The 19,713-nt window shown below is 39.5% G+C and overlaps 1 protein-coding gene across 5 annotated transcripts in view; it reads left to right on the forward strand.

The window, feature by feature from the left end:
- The window catches only part of TRAK1 (trafficking kinesin protein 1), a 130,018-nt gene that overhangs the window by 44,021 nt on the left and 66,284 nt on the right, over positions 1 to 19,713 (forward strand). For all 5 annotated transcript variants that reach the window (XM_051789191.1, XM_051789188.1, XM_051789189.1 and 2 more), the window contains exons 2-3: positions 3,245 to 3,537; positions 18,682 to 18,876. Coding sequence is in view for 4 of the 5 variants with exons in the window: in XM_051789188.1 (XP_051645148.1) it covers positions 3,245 to 3,537; positions 18,682 to 18,876 (488 nt within the window). In the remaining variant the exon portion in view is untranslated. The remainder of the gene's footprint in view (positions 1 to 3,244; positions 3,538 to 18,681; positions 18,877 to 19,713) is intronic.

Below are 19,713 nucleotides of genomic sequence, written 5' to 3' on the forward strand. Positions count from 1 at the left end.
AATATTGTATTTCCAGGTGAGACTGACTAAAGAATAATAATGTTGTGTATTTCGTGGGTGCAGTTTCTACAATGGCTGTTTTGGCAATCTGGTAAATGCTGCTCAGCTGCAGTTTCTTTTTATTTTTTACAATAGGAAGACTTAAATGGAACTTTAAAGGAAAAGTGTGCGCCACTGGATTAGGTGGTAATATTTGCCTTGCAAGAGAGGCCATGCAAACAGTGCCTCTGTGGATTTGGTAAGAGTCTGAGCAACATTTCTCCACTGTGTGTATGGAAATCAAGGATATTAAATAATAAGGAAGCAGACATATGCATTTGTGCTGGCTTTTCTTCCTGTGTGATACGGGGTTTTAAGATCAAGGCAAATTCTCTTCCTTAATCTAGAATTTGACTTTCTCATATAGGCATTCCATGTGTTTTCGTAGAGGACCAGGCAGACTGACTTGTGGGAATTGTTTGGGGGGTTGGGTTTTGTTGCTTTTTTGTGTTTTCAAGCTCTATTTGCTTATAGTTTCCGTAAGTTACCAACAGTGAAAAAAGTTGTGTGAAGGAAGACCACTGATGACTGTTGTTTCTGAATGTGTATCTCCATTTGTTCTTTCTTAACAGTGACAAGGCAGAAGCTGTTGGAGTGCAGCTTATGGTAGGGGAACTGGTTCCATAGTACCTCAGTGGAGTGAATGTTAAAATGGGTGAAGGCACAGGTGAAACTCATTCAACACAACTTCTAACACAAAGTGGGATGTTATGTTCTGACCAAAAGTATTTTTGGTGAGGACTGTGTGGGAGATAAAACTCATGAATGAGTAAAGATGATCAGGTATGTCAGATGTTGAATGTCATTTGTTCAGAAAAGTTACAAGATCTTAGATTCCCAAAACTCACTTGAAGACTTTACACACGAATCACACTTTGATTATCAGTGTTATTTCATTCAGTAGTGCACTGTTATATTGCTGCCTTCCTGAGGTTGCTGAAGTAGGGTGTGGAGAGGAGGGGAGAGGAGGACAAGAAAAGCTGAGAAGTGCTGTTAGTGCTTTCAGTTACTTAATCCCAGACATGCCCTTGTTCATAACAACAGACTTATCTAACAGTTTCCCAAAACAAATGTCAGATGTGTGGTAGCAGCTAGGACTAAATAGAGCCCTTCTAATCAGTTAGTAGGTGCATTTCCAGTACTTTTTCTTGTTTATAGCTTAAGTTGTTTCTATCTTCATTGTGGAGAGAAAAATGAAGATTTTCATTTTGATTCCAACTTCATTTGAGCAACTAATTTCTAATATCAGTAATCTCCCTCTTGTTATTTCAAAGGAGCCACTTGAAAGGGGACCATTTTAAAAGTAATCAGTATGAGTAACCCCATTGTTCTTTTCAGTATGTACTGTGATAGCACAGGAATAATGGATACTCTGCAGGGGAACTGTAACACTTTCTGTTAAAGCACTCAAGTGAAACTTTCTCTTCCTGCAGCTGCCACAGTAGAGTACCATTTGTATGAGGGTACAGTATCATAAATTTGTCGTTTGCTTTAGTATGTTCCTGTAGCTATCATAATATTCCTATTATGATCATTACAAAATACAGTTTTTGAGTCTTTGGCTGTGAGAACTGTTTCCGGGTTGAGTGAACCCATGCAGAAACACAAATGTCTGTCATTGAGGAAAACTTAATGAAGTGGCATTTTGTGCATGAGGGTGTTTTTTCCATAGGTTAGTACTGCCCATCTGTTTTCCAGTTACGGTGTTCTGATTTTGGTGTGAACATATCCTAGTTGAGGCCTTCTGAAAGGGGTAAAGAATTTTGCTTTTTTGTTCTTATGCCTGTGCTGAAAGGGAAAAATAGTTTGAGAATAGATGATGCTGGTACAGTGTTACAACTTTGTTGCAAGATTTCTTTGAAGCTTACTTCCAGAAGGTCTGGAACACCTGATATGCGTCTTGATAGTTTAGAGACTAATACTTGAGTCTCACGATTAGTTTCTAGAAATACCATCATGCCTTGGTGAAGCAATAATGTTATTGGCTAGAAATGCCAGAAAATAAGGTGCCAAAATCCTGAGTGTAACTTTAACAGCAAAAAAAAAGGTTATCTGGTCATGTTCCTAGAGATTAAGGAGAACCTTTTTTATAGGATTCTTGAGAAAACTGTTGTATATCTGGTTCCCAATGAAACACTGAACATAGCATGTTCTGTTGCTGCACTTACATATGCACCTTCTGCTTGCAAACAAGTGCAATTGTGTCTTCTTACTGACCGTCTTTCTGCTCTTACCACGTAGTCTGGGTGTTCTTGTGTGGCCTGTTCTTCTGCTGCTTCTTTATGCCTTGTAGCTACTACGTGTATAAGGTCTTTCAAGTCTGTTTTTCCCAGGTCTGTTTTTCTGTAATCGTGTGATTTCATTTTCCTTTGCTAGGAGAAATAAGCATTTGCATCTTTCCTTACACTGCTGATAACCAAAAGCAGTACCACACCACCAGTTATTGCAGTGCCTTTAGTCCCTTACGCAAAAGGTTTGGTGAAGTTTTGGGGGAAATGTGCTTTTCTTCATTGCTTCTGTGGCCAATTTAACCTTGCTGGGAGCATCAGTATCCAACTTTGAGGGGCATTGTTCCCTATTTGAGGCTGAAGCACTGGGGAGCAGCAATGAGTGGTGCACGTTGAGTTCTGTTTACTGTGTATTCTGTAAAGTGAGCAAAGGTGCCAGCTGCAAGTCTGGCAGTGAGGGACCAGGCTGTGCAGGGTGGCACAGTGGTGAGGAAAGTCTAGTAGGGTTATAGTGTAAGCCTCTAATAATTTTTTTAAATTTTTTTACTATCAGTCAATTTCAAATTATAATGTTAATAAAGTACCAGTAAATCAATCAGTGATGTGCAGTCTGTCTGCATGACCTGGCTCATACAGCATGCTGGGTTACATAGAGCTTTTGCTTGGCTGATGTAAGAGAAAGTTGGTGAATGAGTCAAGGTGAACGGACTGTGCTTACTGCAAGTTGGGATAGGCAAAAATATGGATATTTAGTGAGCCATTGGTAAATAATATGGTGCAAGGAATAGCACTTCTCTACTTTACATGACTGTGCAAGGTGCAGAGATAGGCAGCTGCTCTGTGAAGAGTGTTGGGGGTTTAGTATTTGCTGCACTTGTTGGGTTAAACTAACGTTAAAGGACAAGAAAATTATCTGTTCTAATTTATGCTGTTTGGAATGGCTCGAACTGAACATTTGTTTCTTTTGTGTTTTGCAGACTTCCTGAAACCAACTCTAGCAAAGAGAAAGAGCTCTGCCTGTGCCAGCCAGACCCAGTCTCCAGTGCTGGTCCCCCTGATGGCACGTTGTACAAGCCTGTGAAACCTGCCAAGCTGGACGCCACAGCTTTGCACGACTGCACTTTGGCCGGCGCTGTGCCTCCTTCGGAACCGTCGAATCATGCAGTCCTAGCCCGCGACACAGGCATCCACGAAGAGCACTATGTAAGTGAAGGGGTGGAAGATGATGTGCCAGACTGCAGGGAGTACAGAGATGCCTGCACCATTACTGGTAAGCAGTCAAATCTTTCAGCTTGGGAAGGACGTGGAGGTTAAGTTTCTGTTCTTGAGCTCTTGGTGGGGTATCTGGTTCATGGACAATGCTGCTGGTGTTCTGCACGGGTTTTTTTTCTTCTTTAAGAAGTGATTTCATAAGCACTTGACTTTTCAATGAAAGCACTTTGTAAGGTTTAAGGCTCTTGCAAATAGGCTAGACCAATGACAGCTGTGAAACTAGGTTACTATATTTATGTACTTGGGAAGCTGAACCATTTGAAATTTTTTTGGAAAATCAAGTCAGGGATGAGGGGAAGGAAACACTGCAGCTTAAAGTTCAGGGAATGCTTGTCCTAATGTTCAACATAATTTAGATTTTTATCTTGATAAGAGAATTGCTCTGTGGGAGAAAAGGAATGGGAGAAAGAGGATCTAACGTCACATTTTGCCTGTACATATTTTTGCTTTTCAAAGCCATTTCATTTTTAGTTCTGGAACTATAAAAGTTAAGGTATACAGAACAGCTTCATCTGCATGCTTTTATGAAAGGTTAAATACCTTCTTATTATAGATTCATATAAATAAATTGAATATGTGTTGAACTATGTTTTTTTAAATAGAATCAGATTCTTAGTGATGTGGTCAGCTGACCCAATTCTTTCGTGTTCGAATAATGATTGTAACGCAGTTTAGTTATGGTTATGAAATGACAGGCAGTTTCCATTTCAAATGCATGGTTTGTTGTCTGAGCTGTGAAGCTCTTTTAGCTTAAAGTGACCTTGTCAGTTCTTTTGAGAATGTTTGAGGAGTCAACAGAGTTTGTGGAAGGGAGAAATGAGATGTCTGAGAAAAACAGAAATAAGACTGAGGCCATTCTAACTGGCTGTCAGATGCATTTATCCTGAGTTACTTTTCTGAATTGTCTGTAGGTCAGAGAATTAGGTAATGGTGACCATCAGCAGATGCTTTAGTAGCATGCCTTGACTTAGCTCAACCCAACTGCTGTGTGGTTAATAAGAGTTGATAGTCTGAAAAAAAAGAAAATAGAAAGAAGGGCAGAGGTGCTCTCAAATCCATCCCGATTCCCTTGAGAAGACAAGCAGCAGGATTAACACTGGAGTCACTTTCAGTCAGGTATGCTCCTACATAAAATAAATTTTTTGTTTAAAGAAACTTATTTGCCATCCCTTCTCCCTTGTGTTCATGGATCTAACTGGTTAGTTCATAAAAGGGTCACCCTTTGGACTGCCATGTAGGTATTTGCTTGTTTGGTAAACTAGAAACTACACATCACATGCTGCTACATTCCTGGTAGCGTAACTGTTTTCCAGACACCTTGTAAAAGGATCTTGCAAGTTGTTCTCTCGTCTATGTCCTGTTTCCGTTCCTCCTCAGCCCCCACTCCCCTGTTATCAGGAATTTAACTTTGTTTTTCTGTTTCTGACTACAAGCCAGGACAACTAACTTCTTGCATGAATCAGGATGTCTTCTTGATTATGGTTCCTTGAAAGGCAAGACAGACTCTTACTTTAAAACTTTTAAAATGTTTTGTATTAAATGGAGGTCAGTGCATGTTCTTGCTACTTCACATTCCTTCAAGGCTGATGTAGTTTCTCAATCTCTTTCTTCTAGCTTAGTTGACAGCCAAGTATCATTTACAGATTGATCCCATAATGCTTTTTAAATGGATTTGCTGTTCTACAGCGGCAGATTTGTACTGTTTGTGACCTGCAGACAACATGATAAGACTTGCAGTAGAAATAGTGGTGTTTTGTTGATTGGTCAGTCGGTTGGTTTTTGTGTTTGTTTTGGTTGATTGTTTGATTGTTTGTTTGTTTGTTTTTTAAAGGATTGTTCTGAGTTTCAGCTTTTTGCAGTGCTTTATAAAGTCTCAAAGGATGTAGGCTGAGAGGAATTGGTCTCATACTCCCTCTGTAAAATCTTTGTCAGTATTATGTGCAGGTATGCAACATGTACCCTCAAAACAAACAGAAAGATAAATATTTGAAGAGGAATAAGTATTGTCAGAAGCTTTAACATGAAGACTTTATTTAGTTCTGACTGACAGGTTAGCACTATTTACACTTTTAAACTGTTTAGTGGGAAGGAAATTGCTCATATCAAGTCTGCATGTACCATAATTTTTCTACTGATGCCAAACCTTGACTCATTCTACAGTCAAGTCAAATTTAGCAATCCGTTAATCTATTTTTTTTTAGTCTAAGACTAACCCTACTGTAAACTTAACTGGAAAAATTCTTGCAAATAAAGGCTTGAGCACATTTAAGAAAAGAATGGAAAACTGAGGTACAGTGTGGTGATGCATTCTGATGTAACCAGCTAATGATAATTAATTGGAGTTGTCTTTAGTATATCTAATAATAAATTATATGATGTGTACATTTTGCAGTTTAACTTTTCAAGAAGAACCATCGATGCTCAAAGAATTTTTAATAATTGCTGTTTCTTTTTTTGTTGCTGTTAATGTTTTTGTTTCCTCTTGTGTTTGCTGGCAGTAGAGAGGTACTTTAGCATTCTTTCTCAGCAGAACAATCTTTCCTGCCTGGGACCCAAGAGCAGATGTAATGTAACTGAGAGCATTGCACATTCTGATTGTGCTAAGTGTGTTTTCTTGGAAACGAGGTTGGCTTAAACATTTTTTGTCCCCACACCACCTCAGAATTGTGCTTGTGCAGATTTCTGTGCGAGTGTAACTGGAGGTATTTGGGCTACTGGTCTGGATAGAATCCTTGCTCTGTTTTTGTGTCAGAGGGGAGATGAGAGTTACTTTTACCTAGATCACACCTCTCTGATCTGTCCTACTGTGTGGCCTAAAAGCAGTTATGTTGGCATACTCGAGGGAATGAGCACTGTAGGGTTGGGCCTGGGTGACAAAAAGCAGCGTAGTGAATAGTTTTTTTAAACCAGTGTCTGAGTGCCAAACAGCACCCTAAAAGACTTCTTTCCCACAGAATTTGATAGTAAAGCTATCCAAAGCTCATAGTTGCTGTAACAGAAGTGTTATGGAAGTAAATGCTTTTGAATGTGTGCTAATTTGAGCATAGAAGGGCAAATAAAATAGGTCAATTGATTAATTTAAAAAAATTGTTTATGAATGTTTTAAGAGTTACAAAAAGTGCTGGTGGAGCACATATTTTCTAACAGTATTAAACCTGAAAATGGAGTCAGTAGCTGCTGTAGATCTTTTGTTTTGTAATAATTCATTTTGGGTTTTGGTAGCAAGATTTAAGAGAAAAAGGCAATGCAATCTGACTTAGTTTCTACAGCTATTGATTGTCGAACTCCTGTTGGTAAATGGGCAGAAGGAGACTCAAGTCCCAAGGTTGGTGGACATTGAGGCAGCACTGTATGGAAGTGACACTCTGCTGCTACGTGTGGGAGGCACCTATTGTGTACAAGTTGGTTTTTTTCTTTTTAACTTTTCTTGCTGCTCCCCTTCATCTGAGAGGGTAAAGATAGGAATACGAATGTAGCACCATCTAGTGTTCCTTTTACTAGAAAGGGAATGGAAATGCTTTTAAAGGCGTCCGTCTTTCCTGTAATTGCAGCACAGACCTGGATACTTTCAGTCAGATATTGACAGAAACAGCAACTAGGGTTGGGGGTTTTCTTCTGTGTCTTAACACTACACCCCACACCCCCTGTCTCGTTTTTTGTAGAGCGGGAAGGGCTGTAATCTTGACATGAAAAAGCAGAGTATCTCTAAGTTGCTCAGTAGTCCCAATTATAAAAGCCTCTTAGTCTGATTGCCTTTCTTTTTTATCCATCAACTGCTGTGAGATAAATCCTGCCCTGAAAATGGAGAGTACAGTGAGGATGGAAGTCTGAAATATCACTGGAGTATAGATTTACTCCTGTGACAGCTGTCTGACTGCCAGAATGGGGTTTTTTGAGGGTTTTTGTTCCTGTTTTTTTTATTTTGTTTCTCTTAAAACGTGCATAACACAGCCATCTTCAGTGGGTTAACTTTCAGTCTGCTTTTGCATGTCTGAATACGCACTATTTGCAATGATTTTGGCACGAAGTACTTTGTAATTCAAGAGCTAACTGCTTAATATGCCTTGTAGGTTTCCTTCAGCCTTCTCTGAAAAGGGAGAGAATGAATGGACTGTGATTTAAATTGCCTAACTCCTTCATTAGTTTGCATAATTCATTTATTCATTGTCCTAATTACTCTTACCAAATGCATGTAGGAGTGTATTTTCTGCCTGTTGTGTTCAGGATCATTTCCTGACAGCTCTTGGGTTATTGGGAAATTCTTTGTGGTAATAACCTGCTCTGTGTCTTATTTTGTTTGCAATTAACACAAGTTGATTTTTTTCTTTTTAATTTCTAAAAACAAGGTTACATCACCGAAGGGGTCAAACCATAAAGTCTTTTTCTTTCAGCAGGGAGGTGTCTCTGAGAAGAGTTGGTATTGTTTGACCTTCCTTGCAGGTTGTGTAACTTCTACATTACTGCAGTGACTGCAGTGAAGGGAAGTCATAACATCCAGAGAAACCAACTTTCTCTTGCTGTCAAGCCTCATTCACAAAATCTCCCAGGAATGTTTGGGTGCAAAAAGTTTTCTCTGGGTTTTCATCCTTTCTGTATTCTTATTCAGGCTTTAAATATGTTCTCATATGAAACAGAGATTCCATTCTACCAAACTGCTACTCCTCATGGCAACATCAGGCAATTTTGATAACTTACTGCTCCTACAGATAAGTGGTGTCATTCTGACCATTTTTTTCTGTAACCAGTTTCTTTTAAAAGGCATGCCTAGGGCCAACAGAATTTCCATTCCACTGTGTGTGTGTGTGCCCTAGGGTGCATGTTTTTGTTTTGAAAGGTTCACTTTCTATTCCTTCTATTCCAAGTGTGATAAGGTATGATTGCCCCAAGATTAACTCCATAGGGACTTAGGTATTACAGGTTGTCACTAGAATGCTTTACTCTTGCCATGCAGGAGATGGGGCGAATGCTGTACCTGTGGCTGTCCTGTTTTGGGTGTGTGTGATACCAGCAGGAATTGGGTTGCTTGCTATTCTGAGGCTATTTTGAACAGAGTGCTCTAGTTGATTTTGGTACCTGTTACAGGCTCAGTGGTTGACTTCTGAACATTAAACAGTTACAAAGTATTGTAAAAATACTAACAGTTTTGAATTGCTTCTCTTTATTTGAACCTCTCTGAGTTTTGTTGTGATTACCTTTCTCTGTTAGTGCTTGTTTCCTACTTACCATAAACTTGCTCTACCACTTTCTTGTTTTTCAGTTCCTGGTTTGGGGTGGGACTTTCATGTTTTTCTCAGTTTTGTCAATATGAGCGAAGAGATGTAAGGTAGTGCTTGGTGGAGCTGGAACTCAAAAAGTGTAAGAAATGCTCTGCTGGGTTGGTCCAGCTGGCTCAGGAATGTATTTTCTGACTTCAGAAAGAGCAGATGCTGAATATGGAGATCAGGCACTCGACCACCCTCAGTAGTCTACTCTCAACATAAGTTCATGCAGAACTAGTTAGTGTTAGAACCTGTCCCTGACTTTATCTTACCCAGACCTGATGATGGTTTTACCATGGAAGTTTGTAGTTTTTACTGTCTTGTGTGCAGTGACGCCAGTCTTGCAGTGGTTTCTGTAAATATTTGTCCTAGTTATGCAGTATTTTGGTGAATATCAGTTCTTCTTTCCCTTTATGAATTCATCTTAATGATTTTGAAAACCTCCCGTCATTTTTACATCCCTGACTACTCCTCTTCCAGCTTTCTTAGTTTCTCCTTTAAATAAAAGTATGAAAATGTGAGCTCTTAACCCAGCCCATTTACTTTGTTATTGTTATCACCAGTCTCATCCTATAAGCTTGATCTAGTTTTGGCCTCTTCTCCTTGTTCTCTCCTGCCACTTCCTATAAACAGCTATTGCTAAATTTTGAGCACTCTTCCTTTCTCTAAAGCATACAAAAATATGCTAGTCCTATTAAGATGAGATCGCTCCCTCAACATGACTGGAACTATTCTATGAGTTGGACTGTAGTTCTGTCTAGTGTACTCTGACAGAATGATCTTATTTTCTGTGCCTGCTACATGCTCTGTTTTGAATTTTCTGTCTGGCTTGTGGTGCATTGTCAGTCAGCTTCATGCATGTCCTCTCTTTCCCCTCATCTCCCATCCTCCCTGCCCCCCCCCACCCCTTCAGTTGCTTTCCAGCTCTTACCCTTTTCCAATAACTTTGTTTTTTTTCCCGATTCCTCTTCTAGGACAGATTGTTATGCTATCTCTTAATCTCCATCTCAGGCATATATTTTTATTCCATCCAGGATTATCTTTTTGTGTTTTGGTGATGTTTGGCTGGTTGGTTTTCCCCCAAGCAGAATTCTGCTGCTATTGCCATCTAGTCCTCTTACTTATGCTCCTCTTCCTAGCATGATAAATGGTTTTTAGTGTCAACTGACAATTCTAGAGTCACTGTGAAAGCAACTGTGGGAATTACTGAAGTCCAGTGTGACATTTTAGATTTCTTTCCCTAGATTTACCTTGTTTTGGGAAGCACTTGTCATTCCCAAATACATACTTTATTCGAGGTAGGGATGAATGAGAGCAGTAAGTGTTCAACAGTATTCTCAGTTGGTTCTTCGGAGAAGGAACTGAAGGCAAGTGCCTAGTAGGTTTTTTGGGGGTGGTTTTTTTGTTTTGTGTTTTTGTTCTGCATTTTTTGTTTTCTTGTTGTGGTGCACTGAGTAGTACAGGAAGACGAAAAAGCTACATTGATGCATTTAAATATGTGAAAATATTTTTATTCCGTAATTTAACTCCGTAACATGCTATGTTCATCTTTACCGTTCTCCCTCAATGTGTCCATCACGAAGCAACACATTTTTCATTTAAAGTAAATGTCTGTAAAGAGCAAGCTACATAAGATTTCATTCTTACATTTTGCTTGTGATTCTGTGAAAACTTTGTTGACAACCATTGTTTAGCAGCTGGCGCATTTTGTAGCTGGGTTGAAAAACAAGCAAAAGCAGAACAATTGCTTTTCAGGGTTTTCCCTACTCTGTGATTTATCAATGGGTTTTTGAGACATTCGCAGTCTGTCTTGGCAGCTGGAAGAACCTAATGGTTAATGAATGTGTTTATTCTTACTGCTGCTGAACAGTGCGTTGCCAGCATGCATTTGGTACATGAATAGCTTTTGTTCTTGCTCTAAAAGAATAACCATGGTGGTGAAGTTTTATTTTCTGTTTAATGTAAAAATTGTGAGTATGAGTGTGTTTATGTACAGGGAGAAACATTTCCATTCTGTTCGTTTAAAGCAAAGTCCATTTAAATTTATGACATAATGTACAGGAAGGTCCTAATAGTTTAATGGACTTTCATCATCAAGATTTATCTCAGCTTTTATACCCATCAGGAATATGTCTGTTGGATGGTATCAAAGCAGAGAGACTTCAATCTGGTAAACAATGACATTCCTCACACTGAAACTGCATTTTCCATTGGCTTCATCTTTGACATTCCAAACTTCATCCCAGTCTTTAACTGGCATGTTTGGCTAAGCCAAAAGAGGTCAGCATGGGGATCTTTTATTTTCCCATGGAAGACTGAATTTTATGCAGTGTTTTCCATGTTCAGAGGCAGAACAACCACTCCTTAAACAACTTTTTTTAAAGATGTGGTAGGACTTGCAATTCCAAAATCATGTCATGCCAGTCATTACAGAAGCTGCCACAGCTGTTTTGGAAGTTGGAGTTTTTAAAGGTACAAGACAGCTTTGTTGTTAAAGAGTGTTTCTTCCAGCAATTTGGCTTTGCAACCAACAGTGAGATGTGTAAGAATGCTAAGGCTGTCTTTCCCTTTGGGCAAGTCACTGAGTTGGCAACACATTTTGTTTTTATTAAAAAAATTTATTAAAAAATTACTTTTATTAAAAGTAATTTTTATACCCTAAAAATTAATCATTCACTTTACATTGAACATATGTAGTGTGTGTGTACGGTCTGGAGTTCAGCAGTAGTATTTGTAGTTATCCACATTACAGAGTAATTGTTAAATAAAGCTCAAGAAATATTTTTAATTCTAGACCTCAACTAATACTTAATGATTGTGTCTATGTGGACCTATAGAGCTCAACTAATGGATGACTACAGGCTATGTTTTCCTGTTCAGTAGACTAGCAGCCTAATTGTGGTGTTGAAGTTTCACAATGGTAATGACTAGTTCACTTCATTCCATCATTATCTAATCAGACAGAAAGCAAGGGGAAAATGAGGCTACTGGCTTGCCTCAAGTAGGAAATATCTGCTGGAAAAACATTTAAAGACCATCTTTCTTGCTTTTATCCCTGGAATATGGTTAGACTTTAGGCTCGTGGGTCTGCTGAGAAGGTAGTCTAATGTAGTCATGGCCTCTTGGCTGCCTGTTGAACTAGATTAGGTGGCCAATCTCAGTGTCACAAATAAGCAAAATCAGCAGTCAAGATGCATTAGTATTTAGCATGGAATAGCCACAACTTGATGAACTTTGATTTCTTGTGTTGCATGTGGCTGGACTTTAGCTTCTGTGTTGTAGCCCTTTTCTGCAGATAACCTTACTTTTTACCTTAATTAGTAGGGAGCCAGCACTGGAATTGACCCTTTGCAGGTATCATGTGCTTTTTATTTTTTGGAATTGTTATTTATTCACTGGCCATTCTCAAAGATGTAAAACAGAGAAACTTAAAAAACACCTTTAGAGAGCTGACAGTCAAAGGTGACTGTAATATGTGTCATATTAAAGGACAGGACTGAAAACCAAGGAGAGGTTCCATGAGGTAAAGTAGTAGACTTCTTCATTCTTCCTGCTTTCTCCAGAGTTTCCTTGTTCCTCTTTTCTGTTTTTGTTACTGTGCTCCTATCTACTTCTCTTTCCTCAGCTACCTCAAACAGTTGTGACCACTCACGATGTTTTAGTTCTGATGCAGGAAATGGAAGGATTTGTCTGAGAGTGACTACTGAGGCGTTTTTGCTTTGCTTTTGGTTTTGTTTTGGTTTGGGTTTTTTCTTGTTTATAAAGGACTGAGTGCCAGCTGCTGAGGGTTGGTGCATTGGAGTCGTCTGGAAGATGGTGGGTGGGTGATATAACTTGATGACCAAAGCTTATGTTTTGAAGGTTGCCAAGCAGCCCAACCCTTCCCTGAGGTCACAGTTAGAGTGGAGCTGTTTGGCTGAACACACCAGTTCTACACAGCAACTGTTTCCCTTTACTTGGGGGAGGCACTTAGGGTAGCAAGGCTGCTTTGTGTTTGCTGTTTGTGCAAGGTGTTGACCTCCATGAGAACCACAACTCCAGAGCTCTGTGCTCTAGGAACGATACTGTCCCTGGGTAGCTTTCTTGTGGTCTTTCTTGTCATGACTTGTGTGTTCAGGCATGTCCCTTGAGCGCAGCCCTGGTTGGTGGCAAGGCTGGGTTTACGAGCAACTGTTTAGTTCCATTTACAGCAATGGGCTGAAAGCGAGAAACCAGCTGACAAAATGTCCTGGGGGGGGTTCAGGTAATAAGGCATTTGTTCCGGCAGGTGGCACTGTGTGCTACCGGCAGGTTCTGGGGAGACCTGGAAGTCCTTTAACCTTGGGAAGGCAGCTCTGCTGGGCAGCAAACCAGTAGAGGTATAAAGATCGGGGATGGTTTGGACCAGACTTCGGACAGGCAGAAACTATGTATTTTATGTTCCTTGCAATGACCCTACTGATAAACTGTTTGTATTGTGTTTCTAAAAACTGCAGATGCCAGGCTTTGAGATTTGAGAGTTTGTTTTCTTTGTGCGTATGTTTTGTGTATTTTTGGGGATTTTCTTTGTTTGTCAGCCACCACCCTCCCCACATCTTTGTCCCTTCTCTTTGTTCTAGGTTCATTCTCTGAATTTATCACTAGTTTTTATGTGAAGTTGTTGCTGAAATTGAAAAGGTGCTCCTTCTTTATGGGTCAAGCTAGGTTTTTCTTTTCTATAGTAAGATACATCTATTTAGTCATAGCTGTAAACAGGTGAAGCCCAAAAGCCTGGTAGGGAATACAGTTCAATGGGATGAGTTGCTCTAGATGACCATGTTGTTTGGAAGGAGATCTTCAAATCTGTCTACGTGTTTCACGTTGAACTTAGTCTGAGTTGAAGTTAGTTTGACTGAGGCTGAATTGCTTGTTCATGAGGTGCCGACATAGTTCTCCCCATCTGAGTAGCACTGACAGCTACATATATATATTTAGTGCTGTATAGGAAGTGACCTAATGTACTGCATGGCTGTATGAGTGCAAGATGAAAATGACAGTGGGTGACAACACCCTACGCAATGCCTTATGATCTCTTATGTCTCTTCATCTGCACAAGAAGAATTAAAAAAAAAAAAGGGAGGGGGAGGGGGAGAAAAAACCACCCTCCTATACATGCTTCAATCTCCACAATGAAAGGTTGATTTACAATGTTTAGTGCATTTTGTATGGATAGAGGTGTAGCTAGAAGAAAGGGAACTGATGAAATAGTCAAAGGTAGCCAGCTCAGCAAGTATAGTAAAAATTCCTCTAAGGAAATATAAGCAAGTTGAAACAACCTGTGAAACTTTAGTGGCTGTCTTAAGTTGGGAGGGAGGTGGTGGAGAGTTTAAGATGTCCAGAAAAGGTTAGACACACCAGCCAGTAAAATACCAACATATGAAAAGATATGGAACAAGCTGGTAAGTAATCCATTAGTAACTACCTAAGAGATACTGAGTTAGTAAGAAAATATGCAAAAGAGAGCTCAACTGGAGTGTTCTGCCTGTTTTGCATCTTTATAGAAAGAAACTGAAACAACAAATTCATCAAGACAAATGTCTTTGAAAGAATTTGCACTAATGTGGTATAGAAAACATAGCATGGGAAGGAACATTGTTGAAAACTCCTGCAAAGCAGATTGACCACATTCATTATTTCCTGAGGAACAGGGCATGGAAAAATATATATTTGCAACAAAATAAGTGAGATGGGGTGTTTATGCATTTAAGCTAAAAAGGCAGCAAAGCAATGGAACATGTTACTTGCAAAAATAATACGAAAAAGACTTAAAAAATTTTTTAAAATATGTAATTATTTCTATGAAGTACTGAAAGCTATAGAGTTCTAGAGTGTGCAAGAGCCTTAGCAAATCTTATTTCCTAACTCTTTTCTTTCAAGAGCAGAACCTGGAATGACCCATGGTTTAGTAAGAGTCATGAGTTCATAATTCATTTAGCTATTTAAGTTAGTTGTAATTTGCTTATAGAAGTTTCTGATTGCCAAGGATGTCCAGAAGACTGCAAGTTTAAAATTGTTTAGATTACAAACTCCAAAATCCATAACAGCAGCTGAAAAGCATATTTTGTTGTATCAGTTTTTATTAAGGATCAGTTAATTGTTTTAAGCATACGATGTTATAGAGGATAAGGAATGACGTTAGTCTGCATACCATTTCCTAACAAGTGCCTGCATCTCAGAAAAGGGAGGGGAGAAAAAGTGAAGAGGAAGACTTTGTAATTGTAGCACTGAGAATATTGCTGTGATTTTAAATGGTAAACTAATGTCTAGTCATGAACAAGTGTAATTACAGTGTCCTGTTTTTTCTAAATAGACAATTATATCAGAGCCTGTTCTGTTTCCTGCTAGTATACAGATTTTGAGATTGCAATAGAAGTTAATGACAATAGCATCACAAAAGGTTGTCTTTCCAGTTACTCATTAATATCTTTTCCAGTTCCTAGGCCTTTTGAATTGCTCAGGAATGCTTAGGATTTATTGTATGGTAGAGTAGAAAAATTGTCTTGGTTGACTTTTATTCCACAATAATTCTTATTTCCTTACTGCCTGACCTTCAAGTTCTAGTGGATTTCTTTTCTGCAATAAAAATAAATGGGTTTCTTTTTTGTGTGTGCGTCTGTGAAGGTTTTTTTCCTCCTCACATTGTATTAGTAACTTCTTTTGCAGTCCATTTTTTGTTATTTTTTGTGATACAGCAAACCAGTTTATTTCTCTGTACAAAATTATTTACCTGGAACTTTCTCTTTTCATTTATGAAGTCAAACTGTTTCTTTTGAAATAAAAAAGGAGAAAGACTGTAAAGGTTTGAATTTTTCAAAATTTTTATTTCCTTGTTCCCAAGAAGATCATCTCAGACAGGTTGTGTAAACTCTTACATTTTTCTCAAGAGAAGAACTAACATTTCAGCAAAAAATCCCTCTCCCAAAACAACCTTAACAAAAAAAATCAACTCCATATTCTTGTAATTGAGAGCAATTAGGTAGATGTATGAAAAAAAAGTCTTTGTCTATACACATACACAGAAAGGTCCTTGAATGTTTAGTTGGTGTCAATATGTGCTTTTTAGAGGAACAGCTGGCTTTTCTGAACTCACATGGCTGCAAACACTAAGATGATGCTCTCAGCAATTAAAAAGGTAGCCAGGGAAAAAGAAAGGTTTGTAGTTACAGGTTCTCATCTTTCAAAGCATGGGGAACAGATCTTGTTTCTCTGTGTAAGTCATTAGCCCTCTGAAAGGGTTGCAAAGACCCCTGAAATGATGTATGCAGGCTGGTTCCGGCATTGCACAGAGCTCCTTAAAAACAGCATCGCTACACGTGGGCACCTGATCCTACTACCTTGTGCAGTGAGGGTTGGAGGACAGTTACATGTGTACAGCAATCAGCACAACAGCCTGGATGAAAGCAGAGGAGAATACCTCCTGATAGGTAATAGCAGACCCCTTGAAGCATAAAGTACAGTGCAACTTTCCCGCGTGGACTCTAGTTCTAATTTTCAAGATTTTGTAGAGTATGTAAGGAGGAGATTGACAGTATAAATTCATCTTTGTATCCTCTGCCCTGTTTTCTGATAGAATAGTAACGTTCTTGCAGTCTTTAGTGCTTGGGATGCTTTTGACAGTGTAATTTCTGGATTAGAAAGCTAAAAACCAGAAGTAATTTGTGGTCTATAGAAAAGTATGTGTTACTTCCCCATTCCCCCCTCCCTTCCCTCCTTTGACAGAGGTGAGCTCCACTGGGTTACAGTGGAATTGCAAGTCTACATCAATATAGAAAGAATAAATTTCTCTTACAAAAATCGGTGCCTTTGTCAGGAAGCAGCAAGAGCAGGGCTGCCTTACAGGCAGCTGACAGGATGGGAAGGGCACAATCCTTTTTGGCAGAGCCCAGTCCCTTTGTTACAGAGCAGGGCAAAGGTGCTGGCAGTAACAGTTTGAATTGACTCTCCAGAGGTCGATCACCAGACCAATGCCATGGGTCTGTAGCAATCCAGGAAGCCCAGGCAGTGAGTCAGTATCAGCAGGGAACAGAACCTGCCTGTCTGCAGCGCTGCACAGGGGAGGACTGGGAGCTTGGGTTTAAACTGGGCTTTCAGTGTTACTGGGATGAATAACACAGTGGTGTTTTCTTTTTGTCCTGGAATGGAAATGAAAAATGGGCAGATTTTTGCAAATGCTTAGAGCATCAAACATACCATGGGTTGCTCTGTTTCTTAATAAATATTTAGCAATACATTGTAGTTAATTTATGTGGTAATTAAAATTACATATTTAGAACTATCATGCCTGGTTTGGGTATTGACACACACAGAGAATTTTTCATTATAATATAGGTTGTAATGTACCTCTAGAGGTAATCTGTTCTGTCTTCTACTAAAAGCAGACCTTCTAGAGTGAGTGCTCATGGCCTTGCTCACTCGAGTTCCTAGCCTCTCTGTGCCCCTGTGTCCCCACGGTAAAAAAGGTTCTACCTTTAACTGAGATTTTCTGTGTTAAACTGCTCAGATACTTCTTGCTCTATATTTAAAGCTCTAATTTTAATTGTAACATTTTTGCAGTTGTTGACTCTCAGTATCCATTTTTAAAACTGTATGCAAACTTGATATATTTGTGAATATAAGGGACTGCATCACAGAATGCAGGTCAGGATAGTGTCAAAAGGTGCCCTAAAAGTTCTTGTAACCGACTTTACCAGTGTGTCTTAGGTGTGAACTGTGACACTGTTTGCTATTGCAGTCCTGGATTTCTTTTTCTTGAGAAAAATCTGCCAGCAGCAAAGGCAAAAAATATAGTGGTACTATACTGTGGTCAAAGACCAAGTTAAAGAGATATGTAAAGCTTACAAGATAAAAATAATCTTTGAAGCAGAAAATATAAATTCCTCTTTGCACTAACCTTTCTTCGTGCTGTGATTGTAACTACCCTGTTTAATACTCACTGTCTCTCTATTCCCCACCCTGCCCCCCTTATTCTTCAAATGAGTCCCTGCTTCTAATAGTAAACAAGCTATTTTAGGATAGTTTGTGCTAGCCATATCTCCTAAACTGATTAGTGTCTAGTGGTTCTAGCAAAAACTGGGGGATGAATAGATTGAGAGCAGCCCTGCTGAGAAGGACTTGGGGATACTGGTGGATGAGAGGCTGGACATGATCCAGCAATGTGCACTCACAGCCCAAAAAGCCAATTGTATCCTGGGCTGCATCAAAAGCAACATGGCCAGCAGGGCGAGGGAGGGGATCCTGCCCCTCTACTCCGCTCTGGTGAGACCCCATCCAGAGTGCTGCATCCAGCTCTGGGGTCCCCAGCAAAGGAAAGACATGGACCTGTTGGAGAGAGACCAGAAGAGGCCACCAAGATGCTTAGAGGGATGGAGCACCTCTCCTGCGAGGGAAGGCTAAGAGCACTCACTGAGTTTGTTCAGCCCAGAAAAGAGAAGGCTCGGGGGTGACGTAATTGTGACCTTCCAGTACCATAAGGGAGCCTACAAGAAAGGTTGAGAGGGACTTTTTACCTGGGTAAGTAGTGAGAGGACAAGGAGGAATGGGTTCAAACTGAGAGTAGGTTTAGATTAGATGTTAGGAAGAAATTGTTTCCTGTGAGGGTGGTGAGGCACTGGAACTGATTTCCCAGAGAAACTGTGGTTGCCCTATCTCTGGAAAGTGTTTAGGGCCAGGCTGGATGGAGCTCTGAGCAGCCTGATCCAGTGGGAGGTGTCCTTGCCCACAGCAGGGAGCTTGGAACTAGATGACATTTAAGGTTCCTTCAAACCTGGGCCATTCTATGATTGGATGAACCTGACAGCTTTGCAAGCTTGTATGTATAGTACTCAACTTGAAGTAACTAACAGAGATTGTTCTCTTTCTCTCACCAGATGTGTGCAATAGTACCAACCTTCCTGAAGTTGAAATCATCAGTCTACTGGAAGAACAGCTGCCTCATTATAAGCTAAGAGCAGATACAATCTATGGTTATGACCACGACGACTGGCTTCACACACCTCTCATTTCTCCTGATGCGAATATTGACTTAACAACTGAGCAAATAGAAGAGACCTTGAAATACTTCCGTAAGTCAAAAATTCAGAAATTCTACAGAGAAACAAATAAAATAGTGCTGTTTTTGTTACCTTCTTTCAAGTATCTGTGCAATTCCTTTAAAGTTGTGAAAAGTAAGAGAAGTGTTTATGGTTTACAGCTTTGGTCTCCAAGATTGAGGTAGACAGAAACAAAGGAAATATTTAATTAAGAACAGTGCATACCTTTTCACATTATCAAATACTGGTGAAACTGAAATACTGAAGTACTTCTTTTTGCTTGTGGTCTCTCTCACAAGAGACTGGAATTTCTGTATCTATGCAACTGAGAAAGCTTAGACCTCTTCCCATATCTGCTTCTTTTGAATGCATTCTCTGACACATTGCACTGTTGTCTGGTGGCACTGTGTGCCAGCATCACAGCATGACATTAAATAATTTTTCTGCAACTTAAGCTTCTAGAAAAGACTTGTGAAGAATCAGACTCTGAGCATTTGGTTGAGATAGTTTGTCCCTTCATTGTTTCTTTTGTTCATATTCGTACTATTGGACAAAAAGATATATTTGTGCCTGAAGGGAAAGTGTGTAGAATTGTGACCTTCATGGGTTTTTATTCTTTTGTTTGAACCTGGAGATACTTTTATCATGGTGAATGGATTCATGTCTCTGGGTTCTTCCACTGTGAGTATTGACATAGCTGGGCAATTAGAGAAAACTTCTGTGATTCATCCCAATAACTACCATGCTAAAGTAATAGTAGTGGATTTATGTGGATTATATATTAGATTTATGTAGACTTACACAACACTGTAGAGTTTCAGGAGGGATGAGTTAGAGGGCTTAACACAAACCTTCCCAAAGATAGCTTCA

Source organism: Manacus candei, unplaced genomic scaffold, assembly GCF_025592945.1.
Source record: "Manacus candei isolate 608988 ecotype Guabito, Panama unplaced genomic scaffold, ASM2559294v1 h1tg000026l, whole genome shotgun sequence".
NCBI classification, from domain to species: domain Eukaryota; kingdom Metazoa; phylum Chordata; class Aves; order Passeriformes; family Pipridae; genus Manacus; species Manacus candei.